The 21,096-nt window shown below is 53.7% G+C and overlaps 2 protein-coding genes across 2 annotated transcripts in view; both read right to left on the reverse strand.

Moving 5' to 3' along the window:
- LOC307177794 (uncharacterized protein) overlaps positions 1-21,096 on the reverse strand; it is a gene marked incomplete at both ends in the record, with an annotated part of 109,742 nt that overhangs the window by 53,604 nt on the left and 35,042 nt on the right.
- LOC307177583 (keratin, type I cytoskeletal 14-like) lies at positions 9,773-14,043 on the reverse strand (the record flags this gene model as incomplete). The annotated part of the gene is made up of 8 exons (XM_079904863.1): positions 9,773-9,901; positions 10,434-10,480; positions 10,573-10,793; positions 10,894-11,019; positions 11,103-11,264; positions 11,419-11,575; positions 12,172-12,254; positions 13,513-14,043. 8 exons carry the CDS (start codon positions 14,041-14,043, stop codon positions 9,804-9,806), a joined length of 1,425 nt encoding a protein of 474 aa, XP_079760989.1. The 3' UTR covers positions 9,773-9,803.

The following is a 21,096-nucleotide window of genomic DNA, read 5'->3' on the forward strand; positions in this document are numbered from 1 at the left end:
GGCAAGCCTGTGAGTACAGCAGAAGTGACACTGCCTGACTTCCAAATCTAGGCAATGAAGAAAAACAGCTTCTTCCTGGTTCTTTCTTGCTTAGAACATATGTCTTGGGAGCCCTGAGCCAGCATCTAAGAAGTCTGGCTACCCTGAGGCTGCCCTGCTGGAGGGATCACACTGAGAGTCTTCATACAGAGATGCCAGGGAGCCCCTGCAGGGCCAGCCCCCAGGTTTGAGTGTTTCCAGCCCAGGGGCCAAACATGTGAGCAAACAAGGCTTCGGGTGACTCCAGCCCCCAGCCTGTGAGCCTCGGTGACACCAAGTACAGCAGAAGTGGGCTGTTCCCACCAAGCCCCCAAATCGACATTGTTCTTTTAAGCCTCTAAGCTTTGGGGAGGTTTGATACACAGCTGTAGCATCTGGAACACAGGCTGAGGGCTCTGTCTGAATCTGTCTCTAGTCAGAATCCTTGGAGAACATTGTCAGGTGCTGTCTTGTGAGAATGTTCCTCGCTTTGCCTTGGAGCACTTTATTTGTGCCTATATGTTTCACCATCTGTGAAATCTTCCAAAGAAAACCCACATCATTTTTGTCTTGTTTCCCTCTGTAGGTAAGAGACCTTACACACTTCTGTTCATTATCCAGACTTGCTTGAGCCAGCTGGCTGGAGGATGAGAGTCATGTGGTCCTTTCAGCCCTAACCAGTATGCAGCCAGCCCCTGATGCAGAGCTACGCAGCTGACTTGGAGCTGACCACAGATGCTTAAAGGTAAACAGAACTGCCCAGTCCAAGCTGTCAACTGCAAAAGCACAAGGTAAATAAATGGTTGTGATTTTAAGCCACTAAATTGTGGGTTGCTTTGTTACAGGCAAAAGTTAACTGATAGAAAAGCTAACCAACGCTCTTAGAGTGGACTCACTTGATTTTCCCTTCACGTCCTTTCTGCCCCACCTCAATCCCAAAGAACAAATGGGTCAAAGTCCAAGTTTGATTTCCAGTAAGAAAGCTTTATTGGGAAGTCGAGATAAGACAGGGAGTGGGTCACCCCCAGACCAGACAGAGGGAGGGAGGTCTCCCCAACCCTCTCAGAGGAGGGAGCCAATGGGCAGCCAGAGGAAAGACATGCCCAGTCAGCCCAGTTCCAAATGGGCCTGGAGGCTTGTTACTAGCTATTCCCAATGTCAGGCTGCATCCAGGTCTGCCTGCCTGGGGTATGCTCAGCTGAGGCGGGGCTGGGAAAGTTTACAGGGGCTCTAGTGTCACAGCGGGTAGCCTGTGGAGAGACAGAAGGGAGGTGAGAATGAAAAGAGAGGACTTAGAGCAAGAGACAGAAAGACTTGGAGGACGATGGGCAACTGGCAGGAAGATGGGCACCTGGGAGCAAGGAGGCTAGAGCTCAAAGAGCTGGAGAATCCTGAGATGGAAGGACCCTTGGGTCCTAGTGGCCCCCATCCAATTCCTGAAGATCTCCTGCAGCAGCTGGCAGGTGCTCTCCCATATCTGAGGATGGAGGCTCATGAGGCAGCCCCCTCCTCCATGAAACAGTCTTTGTTAGTAAATCCCGTGCATGTTGAGGCAAAGATGGCCTCAGCCTCTGCCCATGGATGCACATCCATGACCCTGCAGTGCCACCCGACACACAAAACCACACCAGACTCTCTAGAGAAGAGCAGCTCCCAGGCACCTCAAGGCTTCTCTGAGCCAAACATTCCCAATCATGTTACCCAGCCTTTCGCTACAACTTCATAGTAAATTTTTATTTTGCAAGATTCAACATGCACAAGGGAAACTCTCTCTGACCTAGAGACCACTTCACCTGTGGGACTCTTTCCTGCATTTAGACTTTATTTTTAATATGTGCTCCTTTGGGCAGTTTTATCGTATAACTGGCTTGTCCAAGCCAACCACTGACTACAACCCCTGAGCCTCTTTTCTACCTGAACCGTGGCTGACCCAGGTGCCCCCATCCTCATGATGATTAAAAGCACTGGCTATGGGGCCCCACAGAGCTGATCTCTCATTTATGAGTTGTATGACCTCAAGTAAGTTACTTATCTTCTCTGAACCTCTTTTTCCTTATCTCTAAAATGGGGATAATAACAATACCCACCTCGTAGGGTGTGGGGAGAAATAGACTAGATAATACACCATTTCCAACTCATCTCCTATGCTTTTGAGACTTAAGCCATGTGTGTCCTAGCCTTACCTAAGGCTCTGTCAAAAATAATAATCAGGCTTCCCTGGTGGCGCAGTGGTTGAGAGTCCGCCTGCCGATGCAGGGGACATGGGTTCGTGCCCCGGTCCGGGAAGATCCCACATGCCGCAGAGCGGCTGGGCCCGTGAGCCATGGCCGCTGAGCCTGCACGTCCAGAGCCTGTGCTCTGCAACTGGAGAGGACACAACAGTGAGAGGCCCGTGTACCGCAAAAAAAAAAAAAAAAAGGATAGGAGAATAGGCCCAGACATGGCATCGGGCTTCCCAACATCACATAGTGAATTGGTGTCAGACTCAGGACCGGGTTGCCCCATTGCTATGCTCCCTCCACGCTGCCTCTGCATTCCCCACCTAGGCCAGGCCAAGAGTTGTTTCTGATAAAAGTTAAAGTTTCCATGGAATCTAAAATATAACACAAATGAACCTATCTATGAAACAGAAACAGACTCACAGACATGGAAAACAGACTCGTGGTCGCCAAGGGGGAGGGGGTTGGGGGAGGGATGGACTGGGAGGTTGGGGTGAGCAGATGTCAGCTGTTATATAGAGAATGGATAAACAACAGGTCCTATTGTATAACACAGAGAACTATATATCCTATGATAAACCATAATGGAAAAGAATATTTTTAAAAAGAATGTACTGGGCTTCCCTGGTGGCGCAGTGGTTGAGAGTCCACCTGCCGATGCAGGGGACACGGGTTCGTGCCCCGGTCCGGGAAGATCCCGCATGCCGTGGAGCGGCTGGGCCCGTGAGCCATGGCCGCTGAGCCTGCGCGTCCGGAGCCTGTGCTCCACAACGGGAGAGGCCACAGCAGTGAGAGGCCTGCGTACCGCAAAAAATTAAATAAATAAATAAATAAATAAAAAGAATGTACATATGTATGTATAACTGAATCACTTTGCTTTACAGCAGTAATTAACACAACACTGTAAAGAAGTATATTTCAATTTAAAAAAATAAAATTTTTAAGTTAAAGTTTCCAAGGAATGGATTCTCCAGCTACTGTCTAAGCTTAGAGTCCAGCATCTTGCCTTCTGGGGGGAGATAAAGCATGTGAGTGAGTGTGTGAGCGTGTGTGTACACGTGTGAGAGAGAGAGAGATGGGGAGACAGAGATCCGAGTTTCCCGGGCTTACCTGGTTCTTGAGATCCCGGATGGGGTCATAATAACAAGCGTAATCCTTTTGGACGGGCCCCTGCCTGTTGTACCAGTCCCAGATCTTACTCTGAAGGTCGGCATTGGCCTCCTCTAGTGTCTGCACCTTAGGCAAGTAGGGGGACAGCCGGCTATTAAGTTCCTGCATGGCGGTCTTCTCATCAGCAAGAAAGAGGCCCCCATCTCCGCCTTCAGCACCACCGCCAAAGCCACTCCCCACAGCCCCTGGAACCTCCACCAAAGCCTCCACCAAAACTCCCAACACTGAAACCACGCCCAGATCCTCTGCCATAACTGGAGCCAGAACTGCCGTCACCTCCCCTCCCACAGGCCCCAGAGTTCCCCACACCATAGCTACTGGTAGAGCTGAATCGGCCCCCTCCTCCACCAGCCCCAGAGGAGCTGAAGCGACTAAAGGAGGACCTCGTGCCTCCCCGACCCGGCTCCAGCAGGACGATGAGAACTGTCTGCAACTCACGGCACTGCCCGCAGCTTGTGGATGAAAGCAGTTGTAGGAGTGCCGCCAGCTCTGGAGCCAGGATGCAGAGCAGTCCCCGAAGCTGCCTACTTATACCCTCCGTGATGGTGGTACGCCTGGCTGTGCCCGCTATCTGCTCCATTCTCCCCCAGACAGACTCCCAAGGAGGTCTGAGATCCAGGAGGTGGCCGGACTGCCCCAAGCCGCCCCAGGCTCAGCATCCTTTGCTGACTGCCCGGAGGCGGCCCAGCCTCTCTCCATCGTGTGGGGTAACGTGATGATATTAGGCTGTCATGGGCACCATAGATCAGCTCCGCCACCAGGGGGTGACCTAGATCCTAGAGTTTGGTCTCCGCTGGCCCCTCTGGGATAGAAACTCCCAGGAACAGAGTCACCTCCCCCACTGAGGATCAATACGGTCCGCACCCCTCCCCGCTCCCACCTGGTGCCCATTGTGAGTGAGCTGGGACCAGGCCACCAAGGAGCTGTTACACAGGATGAGGGAGCTGCCTGTGTGGGTAGAAAGCCCGGCCCCCGGCCTCATGGAGCCCCAACCTGATGGGGAGCCCAGTCTTTGCTCTCAGAGTCTCCAGTCTGATGGAAGAGACAAGTGGCATGGCAGAAAGACTGAGACAGTTACAAAGCAGCGTGCCCCCCAATACTTGAAAACAGCAAGCAGAGTTCACACGAAGGAATTGGGAGAGAGTAGACTGAATAAAAGCACTGCTAACGCTAGCTGACCTTGCAGCAGGAAGGCAAGTGGCTCAGCAGGGCCCAGCAATGGGTATGGAATTGACCTTTCCCATACTGAGCCCTGGGAAAGATACTGAGATGTGTGACTTATCCTGCCCTCCTGGAATTTACAAGCCACTGTCCCTGGCAGAAAGTCAGAGCATATTCCGGTGGACAAGGCAAGAAGAGAGCGGGCTCTGATGCCAGGCTACCTGAGCTCAATCCCAGCTCAAAGCTCACTAGCTGTTTGACTTTGGTAAGTTACTTGACTACTCTATGCCTTTGCTCCCTCTTTTATAAAATGATGATATTAGTAGTCAGCCCATCTCCTAGTAAGAGATGCATGAGAAGCACCCGAGAAATGTTAGACTGGCCTCTGCTCGTTCAGCCCCCTGAGTCCCTCTCCACTCTGCCCTCACCCAGACCTTTGCCACCAGCTCCTGGCTGTTCTCCCTGCTTCTTTCAGGCTTTCTAACTCCTTCTCCACGCACAAAGCGGAGTAGACTTTCCTATCTGACCGTCGCTGACTTCCTTTCACCCCCAAGACAGGGTCCACATTCCTGGCATCCAAGGCCCATCCCAATCTTTCATTCCGGCCCCATCTCCCACAATTCCCCAGACCCCCTAACTAAACCATACAGTGCTCCCACACACCCTGTGTACCTCAGAGAATGTGCACACTTGCAGCTCCCTCCAGTTCCTCTCGGGACTTCCCTGGTGGCGCAGTGGTTGGGAACCCGCCTGCCGATGCAGGGGACACGGGTTCGACCCCTGGTCCGGGAAGATCCCGCATGCCGCGGAGCAAGCCCACGCGCCACAGCTACTGCGCCTGCGCTCTAGAGCCCGTGAGCCACAACTACTGAAGCCCGCGTGCCTAGAGCCCGTACTCCGCAACAAGGGCAGTGCTGTCCATAGGCGAATGGGATACACATAATGAGGGTGTGGCCCGGTCAGGAAGATCAGCGAGTGTCGCCATGAGAAAGAGACCCTTGAGTGAAGGGTGAGTACGAGTGAGCCAGTAGAAGAGCATCCTGGGCCATGCAGTGGGTTGGGGGGGGGGGGTGAGACAGAGCATGTGCAAATGTCCTGAGGTGAGGAGAAGCAATACAGCCACAGAACAGAGGCCAGTATGGCCAAAGGGCAGTGAGTTGTCAAGCAAAGGATTTTGGTGGTGAAAAACAGTTCTGACCTCACCGGGTTGCTGTGAGGCTCAAAAGAGCTAATATTGTATATCTGTGGGTGGGGGTTTGGCACACAGCAAGACGTTTTCCCGACTGTCAATGGCAGTGTCTGCCCCCAGCTTCCCCTTGGACTATGTGGACAACTTCAGCTCTCAGCCCTCTCGTTAATAAGTCCATCCTCCTAGTCTGTTGAGCTCCCATCCACCTGTGCTAAGCGGCGCTGAGGAGAAGGGCACACAAAGGTTGGAGGATCATGGTTTCTTCCGTCAAAGACCCTCCAGGCCTCCAGGTAAGACTCCAGTGAAGCCCAGGGCCTTCACTCTTGTCTTTCTCTGATTCTGTTTCTGTCTCTTTTTCTCTGACTCCTCTCTCTCTCTTTCTCTCTCTCTGTCTATATGCATGTCTATTTCTCTCCATCTCTCTGTGTCTCTTTTCACCCTCTCTCCCATGCCGTCACCCCAAAGTTCATCAGAAAAAGGAAGAAAACTTTCTTTCCCAGGCATTCCCGACAGCGGCTAGTACTGCACTGGGAACCCCATCAGGAAAGTGCTGGCCTGGCAAAGGGCAGCCCTAGGAGCTGGTGCCTGTCTTGTGTCTGCCTGAGTCCAGGCATTGCCCTGGAAGTCCCTAGCGCCCCCTTGTCCCCTTTATAGCAGCATCCGATCTCAGTGAGGATCCCGTCAGGACGTCGGGACCGCCATCTTCCTGGGCTTCAGGCCTCCCTGGGGCTGCCTCGTCCAACACCAGCCCATGGGACTAGCTGGCTACATTACCCAAACCAGGTCACCTGCTGCCGTGAGGACGTGCCCTTCACCTGATCAGACAACCATATAGGGAGGTAGACCACCTGTTGCCTGTACCGGCCCCTGGACATGTTTGAGGTCTTTTCACAATAAAAAGGAGCACCCCCCAAACTAAAGGAGACCCAGAATATCAAAATGGGCACTGTCCCATGAAACAAAAACCTTGGAGTCAGCTAGGAGAAATTCATCTTGGTCCTGTTGGGCTCTCAGCTTCATCCCGAGAGACTACAGAACAGGAATGAGCACAAGCCTGACCAGGAAGCAGGGCTGGGCTTAGCCACTTTCCATCTGTGTGACCTGGAGCCGGCTCCGAAGAGGAGGAGGTTGGAGGAGCGATCTCTGCAGCCTTTCAGCACTGCCCTTCTGTGCTGTGTTCTGAGGGCGGAGAGAGGGTCATCCTTCCTAATTGCTTTGGGGGAAGTGGAGCCAGAGGGGCCCCGCGACCGGCCCCAGGACTCTGAGAGACAGCTCCTGCTGCCTGCACTAGACTGTGCTATGAAGTCACTCTCCTAGTTTCCTATCATCTAGATCTGGGGTGACGAGGGGGTAGGCGGCCTTGCCTTCGTCAGAGGGAATGGCCCAGGTCTTTAGTTGGGTGGGTAGTTGTGGCACCAGGGCCTGTGGACGAGAGCGCTGGTCAGCAGCTGGACATAAAGTGTTGGCCTCACTCTCCCTAGTGGGGTATGGTGGTGAGCCAGTGGGCTCTGTGTGGGACTCTGAGACACTTGCCTGTCCGCTCCTTCCCTCTAGGGCCCAGCATACAGGGTGGGACCACCTCAAAGCCCACTGCTTGACTTCCTTCCCTCCCACCTCTGAGCCTGCCTCCTGGCAGGCGGCCCCCAGCTACACCTTCCCCATCTAGCAGCTACCCACAAGGACAGGAAGCCCAGCCCCCCACAGTCAGGTCTAAGAAATCTCACATTTCCATATTCCTCTAAAGCAGCTCTCCTCTGGGGGTGGAAACTTTAATCTGGTACCACCTCCAAGGCAGAGTGATGTCTGGGGATTCTTAACGCAGTCCTCATCGGTGACTAAGGGTATGTTTTGCTCTCTGCCCAGGCCCACGTGGCCTCCCAAATGTGGACCACTCCCCAGACTCCATGCCACTTGAGCTCATTGCCCAGCTGAGAACGCTGGTCCCCAGGGTCCAGCATCCCTAGGAACATCACGCAGCCCCTCCCCACCAGGGTCCTATCACGTTTAGGGCCATAAAACCATCCCTTCCCAGTCTCCGAGGAAGGTCATTCAAACCTCCCGCCTCCCCGAACTGTCCCCTCATTCCTCCAAAACTCTGTCACTCACCTCCAGAATGGCTCACCCTCACCCAGAGATCACCCCAGATAAACCCTTTTTAGAGCCAAAACTCAGGTAAAGAGACATCCCAGAGTTTCAGGCCTCCTTTCCTGAGGTGAAAATGAAGTCAAAGAAACCAATATGACTTCATTCCTTTTCCTAATAACTCACACTCTTACACTTCCATTTATGGAGCACGAGCTGCGTGCCAACTACAACGCTAAACCCATTCCTACATGAGATCATTTAATCCTCCACGGCCTCGTGCAGGGAGGGTTGTCGTTGCCTGTTTTGCAAAAGGGGATCTTGCGCAGATCCTTCCCGGCTAGTCAGGGTAGGAGCCGTGACTCCAACTCAGGATGTCTGATTCCAGCCCAGGCTTTTGGTCCCCTTGCCTTCAAAGACTAAGTCTTTTCTTTAACCCTAGTCCCACCCTTGACTCCCCCTCAAAGCTTCATTCACGTGGCTAAATGAATGAGCTGTAGAAAGTGACACAGTTCCTAGTCAACTCTTCCCTAGCTTGGGGCGGTGAGCCCTCCCCACCTCGCTCAGGTGGATGTCCTCCCCTTCCTTCTCTTTTTCCAACCCCCCAAAGAGAGGAAAAGACACTCCCCACGGGAGGAGCCTCCTACCGCCCTGGCTCTAGATGTGCACTCACTCCCTGGATTCCCATATAACTCCGAGAAGCAGAGTTCACCATGCTTCCTGAATAAATGGGGAAACAGAGACTCTCCAAGGTCATGGAGCTGATTCAGAACAGAGCCAGGCAGGGCAGGAATAAAGACACAGTCAGCTCGATGTTTTGTGATGACCTAGAGGGGTGGGATAGGAAGTGTTGGAGGGTGGGAGGGATATATGTATACGTATAGTTGATTCACTTTGTTGTACAGCAGAAACTAACACAACATTGTAAAGCAATTATACTCCAATAAAGATATTTTTAAAATGTAAAAGAAGAACAAAGCCAGGGTTAGAAACCAGTCAGCCTGTTCCCAAGCCTCTAAGAAAAGCTCTCATTATGGACGAGAGCCACCATGGACAAGAGGTAACTCACACAGTGTCACTCACACAGCCGTGCCCTGAGCCTGCACTGTCCCAGGCACTGTGGTAGAGGCCTGACATGCAAATCCTCACAAAAAGCTCCCGGGGTAGGTACTGTCATTGTGCCCACCTTACAGATGTGGAAACTGAGGCTTGGCGATGCTAATCAACTTACTCTATGTCAACTAAGAGCAGGCAGGATTCAGACCCAGCTGTGAAGGCAAGGGCAGGTGGAATGGAGGCAGACAAGACTCTCAGTAAAACATGAGTTCTGACTGGGTTCATGGACCTCAACTGATGAGCTCTAGGGAGCCCGTGAATCTCATGAATTATATGCAAATGTGTGTATGCTTATTGGGCATGGGAAGAGATCTACAGTTTTCAATATATACTCAAAGGAATCCCTGAAGACCAAAGTGTTAAGAAATCCCTCACCTAGCACAGTGCCTGGCTTACAAAAGTCACTCAATAATACCTGTTGAATGAATAAGTAAATGGATCAGTGAGTAAATGAATGCATGTTCCTCCATGCCCCAGGAGACACCACAAATGACCTGGTACACACATCTATCTTCTGCGATGGCGAAAGCCATCTTGGGACCTGGGCCTGATCTGCCCCCAGGTCCTTTCTCCCAGTCCCGGATGACATAGCCAGGTGCTATGAGAGCTCCAAAGAGATGCTTCCTCCGCTTTCTCCCCACCACCCCTCCTGACAATGACCAGGCAGAGGCGATAGCTGTGCAATTCAGATAATGAAGCTTTATTGATTGCTGGGAGGGGCAAGGGTGAAACAAGGCTCAGGTGTGAAGTGCTTGCGGTGGGGGTGTGGGGGACAGGACAGGGGATTCACCCAGTGAAATCTGTGTCCACATGGGGAGCTTTCTAGGCCTGAACAGCGCAGAGCAGCTTTAGTTCTTGGTGCGAACGATCTGCTCGTGGGAGGACACCAACTTGCCATCCTGCACATCCAAGACTTTGGTGCGAATCTGACGACTGGAGGAGGTCACTGGGGAAGAGGGGAGAGAGGGTGTTTTCAGCGGCGGATAGGCAATGGAGAAATCAGGAGTGCGAGGGCACTTAAACAAACTGTCTCCCTGCTGCCCTCTCCCCTGATTACCACTTCACCCGCTGCTCTCGCCCTGGCACGGATATCATCAGCACATTTCTTTCAGACTAGAGCTCCCTAAGGTCAGGGGCAGAGTCTGTGTCTTCAGACTGGAGCTTCCTAATAACTCAGTCCAAAATGGTTCCATCCAGATCTGCCCAAATGGACTGGTCTTCGTGGGAAGACCCATGTGGGGCTCTGTCCCTGATGCTGACCGCCAGAACTATGGGATCTGCCACACATAGGGGGCCACCAACTCCTCGCCATAAGGAGGGTTTAGGAAATGGCTTCTTCTACCCACAGAGGTGCATAAGGGATACTGGGTGAGAAAACCCTAGCTCAACCCCTCCAGAAGCTCCCATCTAACATCCTACACATGCTGGGAGACAGGGGGTGGTCTTGAGTCCAGGCTTGATGAGGAGGAAATTCTTACCATCTCTGGATGACTGAGAGCCAGAGGAGAACTGGGAGGTGGAGAAGCTGTGAAGACAGAAAAGGGGCAAAATGATCAGACACACAGGGGGCAGTGAGTGAACAGGGCGGAGCGGGACTGAGAGGGGGCCCCTACTCACCGGGCATCCTCGCCCTCCAGCAGGCGGCGGTAGGTGGCGATCTCCTGCTCCAGCCGCGTCTTCACGTCCAGCAGGATCTTGTACTCCTGGCTCTGCTGCTCCATCTCGCAGCGCAGCTGGGCCAGCTGCTCCTCCACGTTGCAGATGAGCCCCTGGATCTGGGACAGCTGCAGGCAGTAGCGGTTTTTGGTTTCCTCCAGGCTGTTCTCCAGGGATGATTTCTGTGAGGGAAGGAAAGAAGATCAGGAATCCATGAGGGTGGTCATTCTCTCCCTCCAGGACCCTAGGCACGCCGCCCCCCAGGCCTGGCAGCGCCCCTACCATGCTGAGCTGGGACTGCAGCTCGATCTCCAGGTTCTGCATGGTGCGCCGGAGCTCTGAGATCTCGCTCCTGCTGCTCTGCACCATCTCGCTGCTGCTGGCCACCTCGCGGTTCAGTTCATCTGTCTGCAGAAAAGAAAACATCGTTGGCACTGGAAGTTCCACGGAGGCAGGCGTCCTGGGTCCCTTCCACTCCGAATGCCACCCACCTTGCTGAAGAACCAGTCCTCGGCGTCCTTGCGGTTCTTCTCCGCCATCTTCTCGTACTGTTCGCGCATCTCGTTCAGGACGCGGCTCAGGTCCACGCCGGGGACGGCATCCATCTCCACGTTGATATCCCCGCCCACCTGGCCTCGCAGGTTAGCCATTTCCTGCACAACCAAAGAACGGTCCACAGTCAGGGGCCTCACTATGGCAACCGATTAGGGCTCCCTAGTCAGAGGTGTTCCAGGTCTGAACATTCCTCTCCACCATCTCCTCCCTCCCAGCTAACCCTCTAAGCTGGCTTTTCCATTTGGTTCTCACCTCCTCGTGGTTCTTCCGGAGGTAGGCCAGCTCCTCCTTCAGGCTCTCGATCTGCATCTCCAGGTCAGCTCTGGCCAGGGTCAGCTCATCCAGCACCCTGCGGAGGCCGTTGATGTCGGCCTCCACACTCAAGCGCAAGTTCAGCTCCGTCTCGTACCTGGAATGACCCAGGGAAAAAGGAATGAGACACCCTCCCTGACCACACTGAAGGCTCTGTTCTCTTCCCCCTGCAGCTTCTGCCCATAGTCGGCATCCTGTGGGCAGTTTAGTGAGCCAGTCTTGAAGATGGCACGGATGGACACAGGGCCCATTATTCCTCAGATCTGAAATTCTGGGGAGGGGGACAGTGCCAAGAATAAGACAGTTGATCGTGCTATAGAATTCACGGAGGGGCGATGCTTCTGGCTTCAGCCAGCCAGTAGCACACAAGGCCTCCAGATAGGACTACCTCCTGCACTTCAGGGGCAGGCGGGGAAGTGGGGACTGCCCCTCCCTAAAGCAGTGGCCCCCTAATCTGGCTGTGGGTCAGGATCACCCAGGTAGCCTATTAAAAATAACTGAATGAAAAAATAATAATAATAACTGAATCCAAACCCCAAAGGTGGGGCCCAAGAGTCTCATATTTTTACAAACACCCCAAGGGGTTTTCAACACAGCCATTGTGGCACATTCCAGCTCTGTTCAGGGAACACTTCTCCAAAAATGCCCAACCCAGGGGAGACGGGATGCTCTGAAACACCACTGCAAACTCACTTGGTGCGGAAGTCATCAGCGGCCAGGCGGGCATTGTCAATCTGCAGCACGATATTAGCATTGTCCACAGTGGCTGCAAGGATCTGCAGGTGGAAAGGGCACAGGTCGTTGGTCCAGTGGACAGCACTAGCCAGACCTGACTGCAGCCTGCATCAGGACTTTGCTTTCATGCTTCTGCCTGAGTCCCTGCTACTCCCTACAAGCCTTTGCCACGGCAGCCTAAAGGGTAACTCACAGTGGTCCAGATTTGACCCAGGACTTGGCTACTCGTGGTCAGCAGAATGGGTAGAAAGAGCCCTGACCTTAGATAAAAAGCCCTTGAGTTCTGATCCTGTATCTACCACTGAGTTGCTGCAAAGCCTGAGATGAGTCTCAGGCCCTCGAGTGCCCGACCCACAGAGGAGGGGAGTGACCGGACTCTCCAGACCCCCTTCCGGATCTGAGTTCTGCTCTCACTGCACAAGTCAGCCCTGCCAGTCCTCTGTAGGCACGTACACTCCTTTTCAAGTCTTCAGAGCACAGGACCTCAAAGTGGGGCTTTCCCAAAAGTTGAGATCCAGCTGGCACAGGGGATTCGACAAGAAGAAGCAAAAGGAAAGCAAACAAAGGTAGAACCCTGGACTGGCTAGAGTTCCCTCCCTCATCATCTGATTTCCCTAATCCACTCAAAGCATCAGAGCCAGATACCAAGGGAAGCAGGGTCAGCAGATCCCTGGGGTGACATGGGAGCAAGGAACGGGGGCTGGAGTCAGATAACACAAGCCCCCCAGGCCCTCTCCTACGCAGGGCACGTAAAGTGGGCCACCAGGGGCTGTCTCTGTGGGTTTTCCATGCCCTCCTGGCTGTGGGGAGGGGCCACCCGTGCCAGGGCGCACGGGCAGCAGCCGCCACAGCCCAGACTAATGAGCTAATGAGTGACTTGGATGTGTAGCCTGGAGCAGTTAGGGCCTCGCTCCTCCCCTGTGCTGGAGAACGGGTTGCTGCCTCCTGTACTGGCAGGTGGGGCACTAGGGCTTTAGGCTTGGCTCGGCCATTAATTTGCTGTGTGACCTTGGGCAGACAGCCCAAAGCTTCAGCTTCTTCCTCTGTAAAACGTAAGGGTAGGAATCCCTGGTCTCTTGTGGTCTGAGAATCTGGAGCTCAGAGAGGCATGAACAAGATAGGGGAAGGGAGACCATCTTCTCATAGACCAGCTCTGTTGGAGGCATCTAGAGCCAAAAGAAGGGATCTGGAGCTGGAAGCTCTTCTGCCTAAGAATCCCAAGTAACCAGTGGCCTGAAGCAGCCATTGCTCCTAAATGAGCTGGCCGGAGCGGCACCTCCCGCTGCCTGGTCCACGCACCTTGTTCCTCAGGTCCTCGATGGTCCTGAAGTAGGCACTGTAGTCCCTGATCTCAGTGGGCCGTTGCTTCTGGTACCAGTCGCGGATCTTCACCTCCAGGTCAGTGTTGGCCTCCTCCAGGGCGCGTACCTTGTCCAGGTAGGAGGCCAGGCGGTCGTTGAGGTTCTGCATGGTCACCTTCTCACTGGCCACCAGGAGCCCATCACCACCGCCAAAGCCGCCACACACGCCACCACCTGAGCCACCACCGAAGCCACCACCGTAGCCGCCACCAGCCCCACCGCCGTATCCTCCACCGAAGCCGCTACCCACGACCCCACCGAAGCTGCTGCTGCTGCTGTAGTTGCCACCATAGCCGCCCCCCACCCCGCAGACACCCCCGGAGGAGTAGCGGGAGGAGGACAGGCCCCCGTAGGCGCTGGGGGCCCGGGAGCAGCCTCCGGCCCTGGCGGAAGGCCCGCAGCTGGAGCCGCCGCTGATGACAAAGGAGCCCGTCATAGAGCTGGAAGTTGTGCCCTGGCGGCTGGTCATGGTGTCAAGGAGGGAAGTGAGCGAGCGAGTGAGTCGGCAGAGAGAAGAGAAAGGTGCTTGGGTGAGTTAGGAAGGGATGCAAGGCTTTATACTCCTGGGTGAGGGCGGGCCTGGCATTTTCCATTCCCCTTGGCTTTCATCACCCAGGGGACAGTGCCAACTCCCAGTCAGATCCCTCCTCTCCTCCGCCCCATCATGTCTGTCATATTTTACTGGAAACTCATTGTTCGGGGTGTTTCGGGTTTCTTGTCCCACCAGGTGTGAGTCACAGGAGGCGGTATGGGCCCACAGGCTACACTTTCCCTTTGGGCCCTGGGAGCACAGCCCTCTGCATGCTGGACTCAGCCAGGTGGTGGGAGAGGGTCTCTGCACCGTAAACCTAGTGACTTGTTAGTCCCCATTAACTAGGTGGGTCTCTGACATCCACCTAGAGGAAGCCCAGCACTCCATGTTCCAGGAGGAACACCAGCATGGCAAGGTCACACGGGGCACAGAGACGCCCCCTCAGCGTTACCACCCATAAAAAGAAACAAGGTTTTGGGGCCCTCCCAACTCTGACCTGCTGGACTGTGCCATGGGGCCTGTCACATCCCCGAAACATGCCCAGCCAGTAGTCAGGTGGCTCAGGCTTCTCTCCCGACACCCCCAGTAAAGGGAAATCCAGGCGGCTCTCCCCAGCCCTAGGCACAGACCCTAAGATCCTCCACACATCTGTGGTTGGGCCCATGGCATTGGCTGCTCAGTCTGGCCAAAGGCAGGTGGTGTCACAGGAGACACTGGGAAAGTGCATGGAGTCAGACTGAGTCCTGACTCTGCTATTTAGTCCTGTGTGACCCAGGCCCTGACCCTCCTTGGAGTCTCAGTTTGCTCATCTGTAAAGTGGGAGTACTGCAGAGTCAGCACTGAGAATTCAACGTGGCAATGGATGTGAAAGCGTTTTGTATGCTGAGTGTGGCACAAAGTCTGGGTAGCACTATTGTAGCCCAGTCTGGGCCCCAGAGGGGGGTGAAGCAACACTACTGGAACAGGACTGGAGGGGGCCTTTTTGCTTCCAGCCCCAGGTGTTTTCTCAGGCCCCCAGGGCAGCCCCTCATGGGAGGGTCTGGCTCGGGTACACTTGTTTGAGCCCCTTGTGGAGCCGACTCAAGGAATGTTTGGGGTTGGTTTGTTTGTTTTCGGTGACGGGAGGAGTGCAGGCACCTGAAAGTGAACTCAAGGGTCCCAGACTACTGAGGGCCCGAGGGTCAGGGGACATGTCCAGGGGTCCATCAAGTTCTGCCTCGGAGGTTTGTATATGGGGCCCTCAGCTATGCCAGGTCTCCCAGACAACCTCCAAAGGCACCCCCTTCAGGCTCACCCCGCCCTCCTGCCGCCCCTCAGCCCCACGGACCCCGGCAGGCATGTTGGGAGGAATGTGGTCGTGTCTGGGGCTGCCTGACGCGTCCCATCTCCCCAGACAGGTCCTAACAGCTCCTGCTGGAGGTTCCAACACTCCTCCTAGGATCAATGGCTCCCTGCAGGGAAGCGATGCCTCCCTCTCCCCCCACCCTAACCCAAAGCAGAGGTCAGGGAGCTGCCCTCCCCGCCCCCTGCCACTGGGGCTCAGAAGACAATGCTGAGACAGACACTCGAGGCTGTGGGCTCCACAAAACTGCCATGCTGAGGACGCTCAAGTACGTGAGTATGTGAGTAAGCGAGTGACCACGCCTGACAGGGACCCGTAATCTCCTTCCAGAGGAGATTCCCGCAGCCCCGGCCCAGCCCTACATCTTCCTCAGTGAGAGGCAGCAGGGATTTGGGCTGAAGGAGAAAGGCTTTGTTAGGAGATGTTGCAGTCAGCTGTGGGGTGGAGCACGGATGGGGTGCTCTCCAGAGAAGAATGCAGCGTCCAGAGGGAGCCGGGGGGACACCAGTGGGTGCAGAGCCCAACACCCACTTCCTCTGTGCCACCTATCACCCTCTCTCCACCACAGGGAACCACGGATAGACTCCCTGGAGCACGGGACACAGGAAAAGCTCTTCTTCCCTCTCACTTGATTCAGTGGAACCCAAAAGAGCCTCCCTCCTTGCCCCTCTCCAAGGGGAATCCAAAAGACAAGCAGGGTAGGGAACCCATGACATATAAATTCACGCACACCATCTAGGAAGAGACCTTTGCCAGCCCCCTCCCTACCTCCATGGACCCTGGAATCCCAGCATGGGAATCAAGTCTGATCTCCTCCCTCACCCAGGACTAGACCCTGGCTCAGATCCTAAGGCCAGTCCCCTTCCCCCTGCACACAGGGATCTAGATGCAAATAGCCCAGCCCGGTGTTCCTGACATTTTGAAGAGAGGCAGCTTTCGGGGGCAGCTGTGGCTAATGTGATGGGAGGTTGTCTGTTGGAGCTGGAGTACCCCCCCCCCCAACCTCTGGGGTCCCAGGCAGGCTTTGTGCGGCATGTCAGGAGCCTGGGGCAGTGCGTCTCGTGGTTGGTGAGTCTCCCGGCACCAGCCTGTGGTAGGGCGGACCAGTGCCAATCCAAACTGGTGAAGGGGCAGGGCGAGGCAGCCCCCACAGAGCTCACACTGTGTGCTGAGGACCACAGAGGGGATGGGATCCTAAGGAAGGAGGGGACCTAGGGACAGCCCAGTCTGAGGAGGGAGGCACAGGCCCTACTCTCAGAGCCCGGTCTAATGGAAGAGACTGTCTCTTTGGAAGCCCCCAGCCTGAAAGGAAAGAGAGGCTACCCATCGGAATTACTGAAGATATGAACGAACATAAGAAAAGTGCAATTCGTGTGTATTCATTTCCTGAGGCTGCAGAAGTAAATTATCACAAACCTGGTGGTTAAAAACAACTGAAAATCTTCTCTCACCGTTCTGGAGGCGTGAAGTCTAAAATTAAGGTGCCGCACTCCCTACGGATGTGCTGGGAGAGAATCCTTCCTTGCCTCTGCCAACTTCTGGCGGCTCCATGCATTCCTTGGTTTGGGGCAACAAAACCCCAATCTCTGCCTCTGTCTTCACGTGGACAGCACGTGTGTCTCTGTGTCTCCATGTGTCCTTTTCTATCTAAGGACACTCATTGGATTTAGCGCCCACCCTAATCCAGTACGATCTTCTCTCAATTCTTACATCTGCAAAGACCCTATTTCCTCACATTCTGAGGTTCCAGGTGCACGCGAATTTGAGCGGGACACTATTCAACCCACCACACCATGTAACAAACCCGGAATTATCCGTGTTGCAGAGGCAGTGGTGAAAATTTGTTGGAGGGATGGTTGTGATAAGATGTTGGCAGGGCCAGTCCGGAAGCCTTCTGGGAGCAGCTCTAACTCAACATGTAAAGGTGCCAGGGAGGGAGCAGCAGGGAAGCACGAAATTCTCAGGTCTCTGATCCACACTCCCTGTCACCCAGTTTCTCTGACTCCTTCACAAATAGACAACGGCTCGGGGAGAGAGCTCTTTTTTTTTTAACTTTTTATTTTGAAATAATTTTAAACTTTCAGAAAAAGTTGCAAAATTTGTACAGAGTCTGTGTGTACCCTTCACCCAGCTTCCCCTAATATGAACAGATCACATAAACATTATACAACGATCAAAACCAACACATTAACATTGACCCAATACTGTTAATTAACGACAGACTTGAATTTCACCAGTTTTTCCACCAATGATCCTTTTTTGTTGCAGGATCCAATCCAGGATTCCACTCACTTGTTGTCATGTCTCCTGCAGTCTGTGACAGTCCCTCGTCGTCGTTCCTTGTCTTTTAAGACCTTGACGCTTTTGAAGCGTACTGGTCGGTTATTTTGAAAATATCCCTCGGTTTGGGTTTTTCTGATATTTTCTCAACATCAGATTGAGGTGATACATTTTGGCAAGAAAAGCACAGAAGTGTCGTTGTGGTCTTCTCAGTGCATCATCTCAAGCGTCCGTGTGTTGACGTGTCTTAGGGCTGGTGACATTAACCTTGTTCATTGGCTAAGATGGGGTTTACTAGGTTTCTCCACTGTGATATTATTTTTCTTGCTGAAACTAATAAATACTTTGAGGAAGATACTTTGAGACTATGCAACTTATCCTGTTTCTCTTTAAACTTGCACCCACTGGTTTTTGCATCCATCAGTGGAGGGAAGGAGCTCTTGATGCCCACTGGCTCTAGAGCCTCATTTATCCATACTTGAGGGACTGTGGCTTTTAGGAGAGATTGGGGGAGTGGTCCAGGCCCAAGAAAGAACTCTTTCTTCCTCTCTTGTCCAGCCCCAAAGCCGGTCTGGGCCCCCTCAAACCATCTCTGTGCCCTAAGGTATTCCCAGGCCTCTTCCCTTAAGAGATACCAAGTGTTTCTCTAATCACTGATGTCTAGAGTCTTTTCTTAGCCCCCCACCAGCCATGGGGGAAAGGAAGGACAGTCAAGGTCCTCCCCATGTCACAGGTAGGAAGTCTGAGGTCCAGAAAGGTTCACAGTGAAGTAAGCAGTTGGAGCCCTCCTTGCGATTCTCAGACCACCTTCCCCTCCAGGGTCTGCCCAGGGCTGGGCTTCTCATCTCCTCCTGACAGAGTTCTGTGTTCCCTGCCCTTCCTTCCTCATCTCTCCACACTCTCCCCTGCCCAGGCCCCTTCACTTCTTCCATCCCTCTCCCCAGGTCCCAGCCACCTCTGTACAGCAAGGGTTAAGTCTCCTAGAGCTGAGGGCTGTCACTTCTAAGAATGACAATCTGGGACCTGAACTGACCTTGACCTGAGTGTCTGTCGCCAGAAATGCAGGGCTAGCACGGGGGCCAGGAGCAGGCTGGCAGGTAGGATTGCAGGCCCAGGAGGCAATCAGGAGCCTGGAACACCCAGGTGCCCTGTCCCATAGAAAGCTCTACCACCCGCTGGTTTCCCAGGTCAGACTTCCCATCTGGGCCAAGCATCCTGTGAGAACCTGCGCTGACCCAACGGATAGGCTGATTCAAGTGTTTCCGGATAGACTGATTCAAGTGTTTCCGTGTCCATGGGCCCGTCTGAGCCTGCCAGCTGCTAGAGCTGACTGAACAGAGACTGACCATCCCACGTTTTAGATGCAGACGTTTCAGAGGTTGAGGAAATTCTCAAGTGTCCACAGCAAGGAAGCTTCTCAGCCAGGATTCAATCCCAGCTCGCCTGTAAGCCTCACTTTTCAATGACAGGTCCCCTCCTGCCAGAGGGTCCCCAAAAGTCTGAACCAGAAAGGGCTTCAGGGGTCATCGAGACAAGTCTCTTAACTTTACAGATGGGGAAACCGAGGTCCAGAGAGGGGAAAGGTCATGTTCAAAGTCACACAACAGAACCTGCTTTGAAAGTGCCAAGTGTTTAACGATTGTTAGCCAGCAATCTGAGCTAGGCAGGGTGAGAATGTGTAGGGTGAAAAGAGCTGTGCCTGAACCCCAGAATCACGTTCGGGTTGTTAAGAACATTAACGGTTAGGTAACCAAAGGCCAGCAACAGATGGCTTCACTAACCCTCTATTAGCTCCCTGTTCAAGAAAAATAAGACTTAAGTTCTCCAGCCAATAACCTGTGATGCCCAGTGCAAACTGAGCTCCACCGCAGCAGCCCAGTTCTCTCACTACCCCTACATCCCCACTCATCTCCCAGCCTCTGCCCGAATTTCCTCTTCTGTCTTCTCTTTCTGCCCAACTCTCACACTCTTTGAGGCCAAGCCTCAGTTCAACAGACAGATTTAAGATATGATTTCTGTAGACTGTGTGGCATAAAGTAGATGCTCAGTGAAAGACAGACAGAAGAGAAAGAGAGAGGGGCAAGGAAGGGAGGAAGGGAGGAAAGGGAAGATGGTAAGGAAATGTGGAAGGATGGATGGATGGATGGATGGATGGACGGATGGATTGGCAGGTGAGTGGGCAGATGGATGGATGGATGGAAGGATAATGGATGGATAAATAGAAAAATGGAAGGTGGATGGGTGGTGGGTGGGTTGATGGGTGGGCTGGGGGGTGAAGGATGGATGGAACACAGAGAAAGGGAAGTCATCCCACCCATCCCAAGGTGGGCAAGCATCCTAGAGGAGTTCTTAACTTAGCTGAACCTTGACGATGAATAGATGCTAAGCAAGCTAAGGAAGTGAGGAAGGACATCCCATTTGCTCGAGGAAGCACCTGAGCAAAGACACATAGGCGTGAGACATGGGTCTGCTGGAGAATGCAAGCACTTAAGCATTGCTGGAGCACACTGCTGAAGGCTGGATCTGCCTGATGGAACTGAGAGCAGAGGCTGGGGGACAAATGCTGTGCTAAGGAGCTCAGACTTTATCCTCACAACTCTGGGGGCACTGAAGGGTCCTAAGAAGGGCAATGACACTGTCAGGTGTGTTTACAAGGGCTACTCTGGCGTCCGTGTGGAACACACTTTGGGAGAGGGGGGAGCAAAGGGAAAAGGGGGAAGGAAGATGCCGCTTGCCCTTATCCAGATGAGGGACGGGTTTGGCGGACTTCTCTCCCAGGGAGTCCCACCCCCTCACCTCAGATCACCTGGATTTCCCCTTTTTCAGCGCTCCCAGTACTTCTATGATCTGTGCACCCCCCATTATAGTTTAGTACAGTGCCTTCGGGGGCCAGCCACAAAGTGTCTCTCTCATGTAGCAGGTGTTCAGTGTGTTAATTTACTGGAATTACTCTGGTCTGACACGGGAGACACAGCCCTTACGCTTGGGGACATCCAGTCTAAAGCGAGAGGGCAAATGAGCCTAGAGCCTTCTCTGCTCCGTAGGCTGAGGGGAGCCCAGAACTGAGGAGCCGCCGGGGAGTTGGATAGCACATGGAAGCCTTCTTGGAAAGGTTTGACTCAGGTTTGAAAGAAGGAAGATCCCTGCATGGGTGGAGTGGGAGGCAGCATTCCCAGACAGGGGCGTGGCTGTGAGAACACCAGCGCCAGCAACTTCAGCACCCGGGAATCACAAGAGCTGTGTCAGGAGCCTTGAGCAACAGGCCCTGGGAGAGAGTACGGGAGACCCCGCAAGAACGGCAAGGCTTTCCAGCCTGAAGGGTAGAAAGAAAGGAGCGGTTTCCACCAGTCAGAGGTGGGGGACCAGGT

The sequence above is a fragment of the Stenella coeruleoalba genome, assembly GCF_951394435.1.
Source record: "Stenella coeruleoalba genome assembly, chromosome: 19".
Lineage (NCBI taxonomy): Eukaryota > Metazoa > Chordata > Mammalia > Artiodactyla > Delphinidae > Stenella > Stenella coeruleoalba.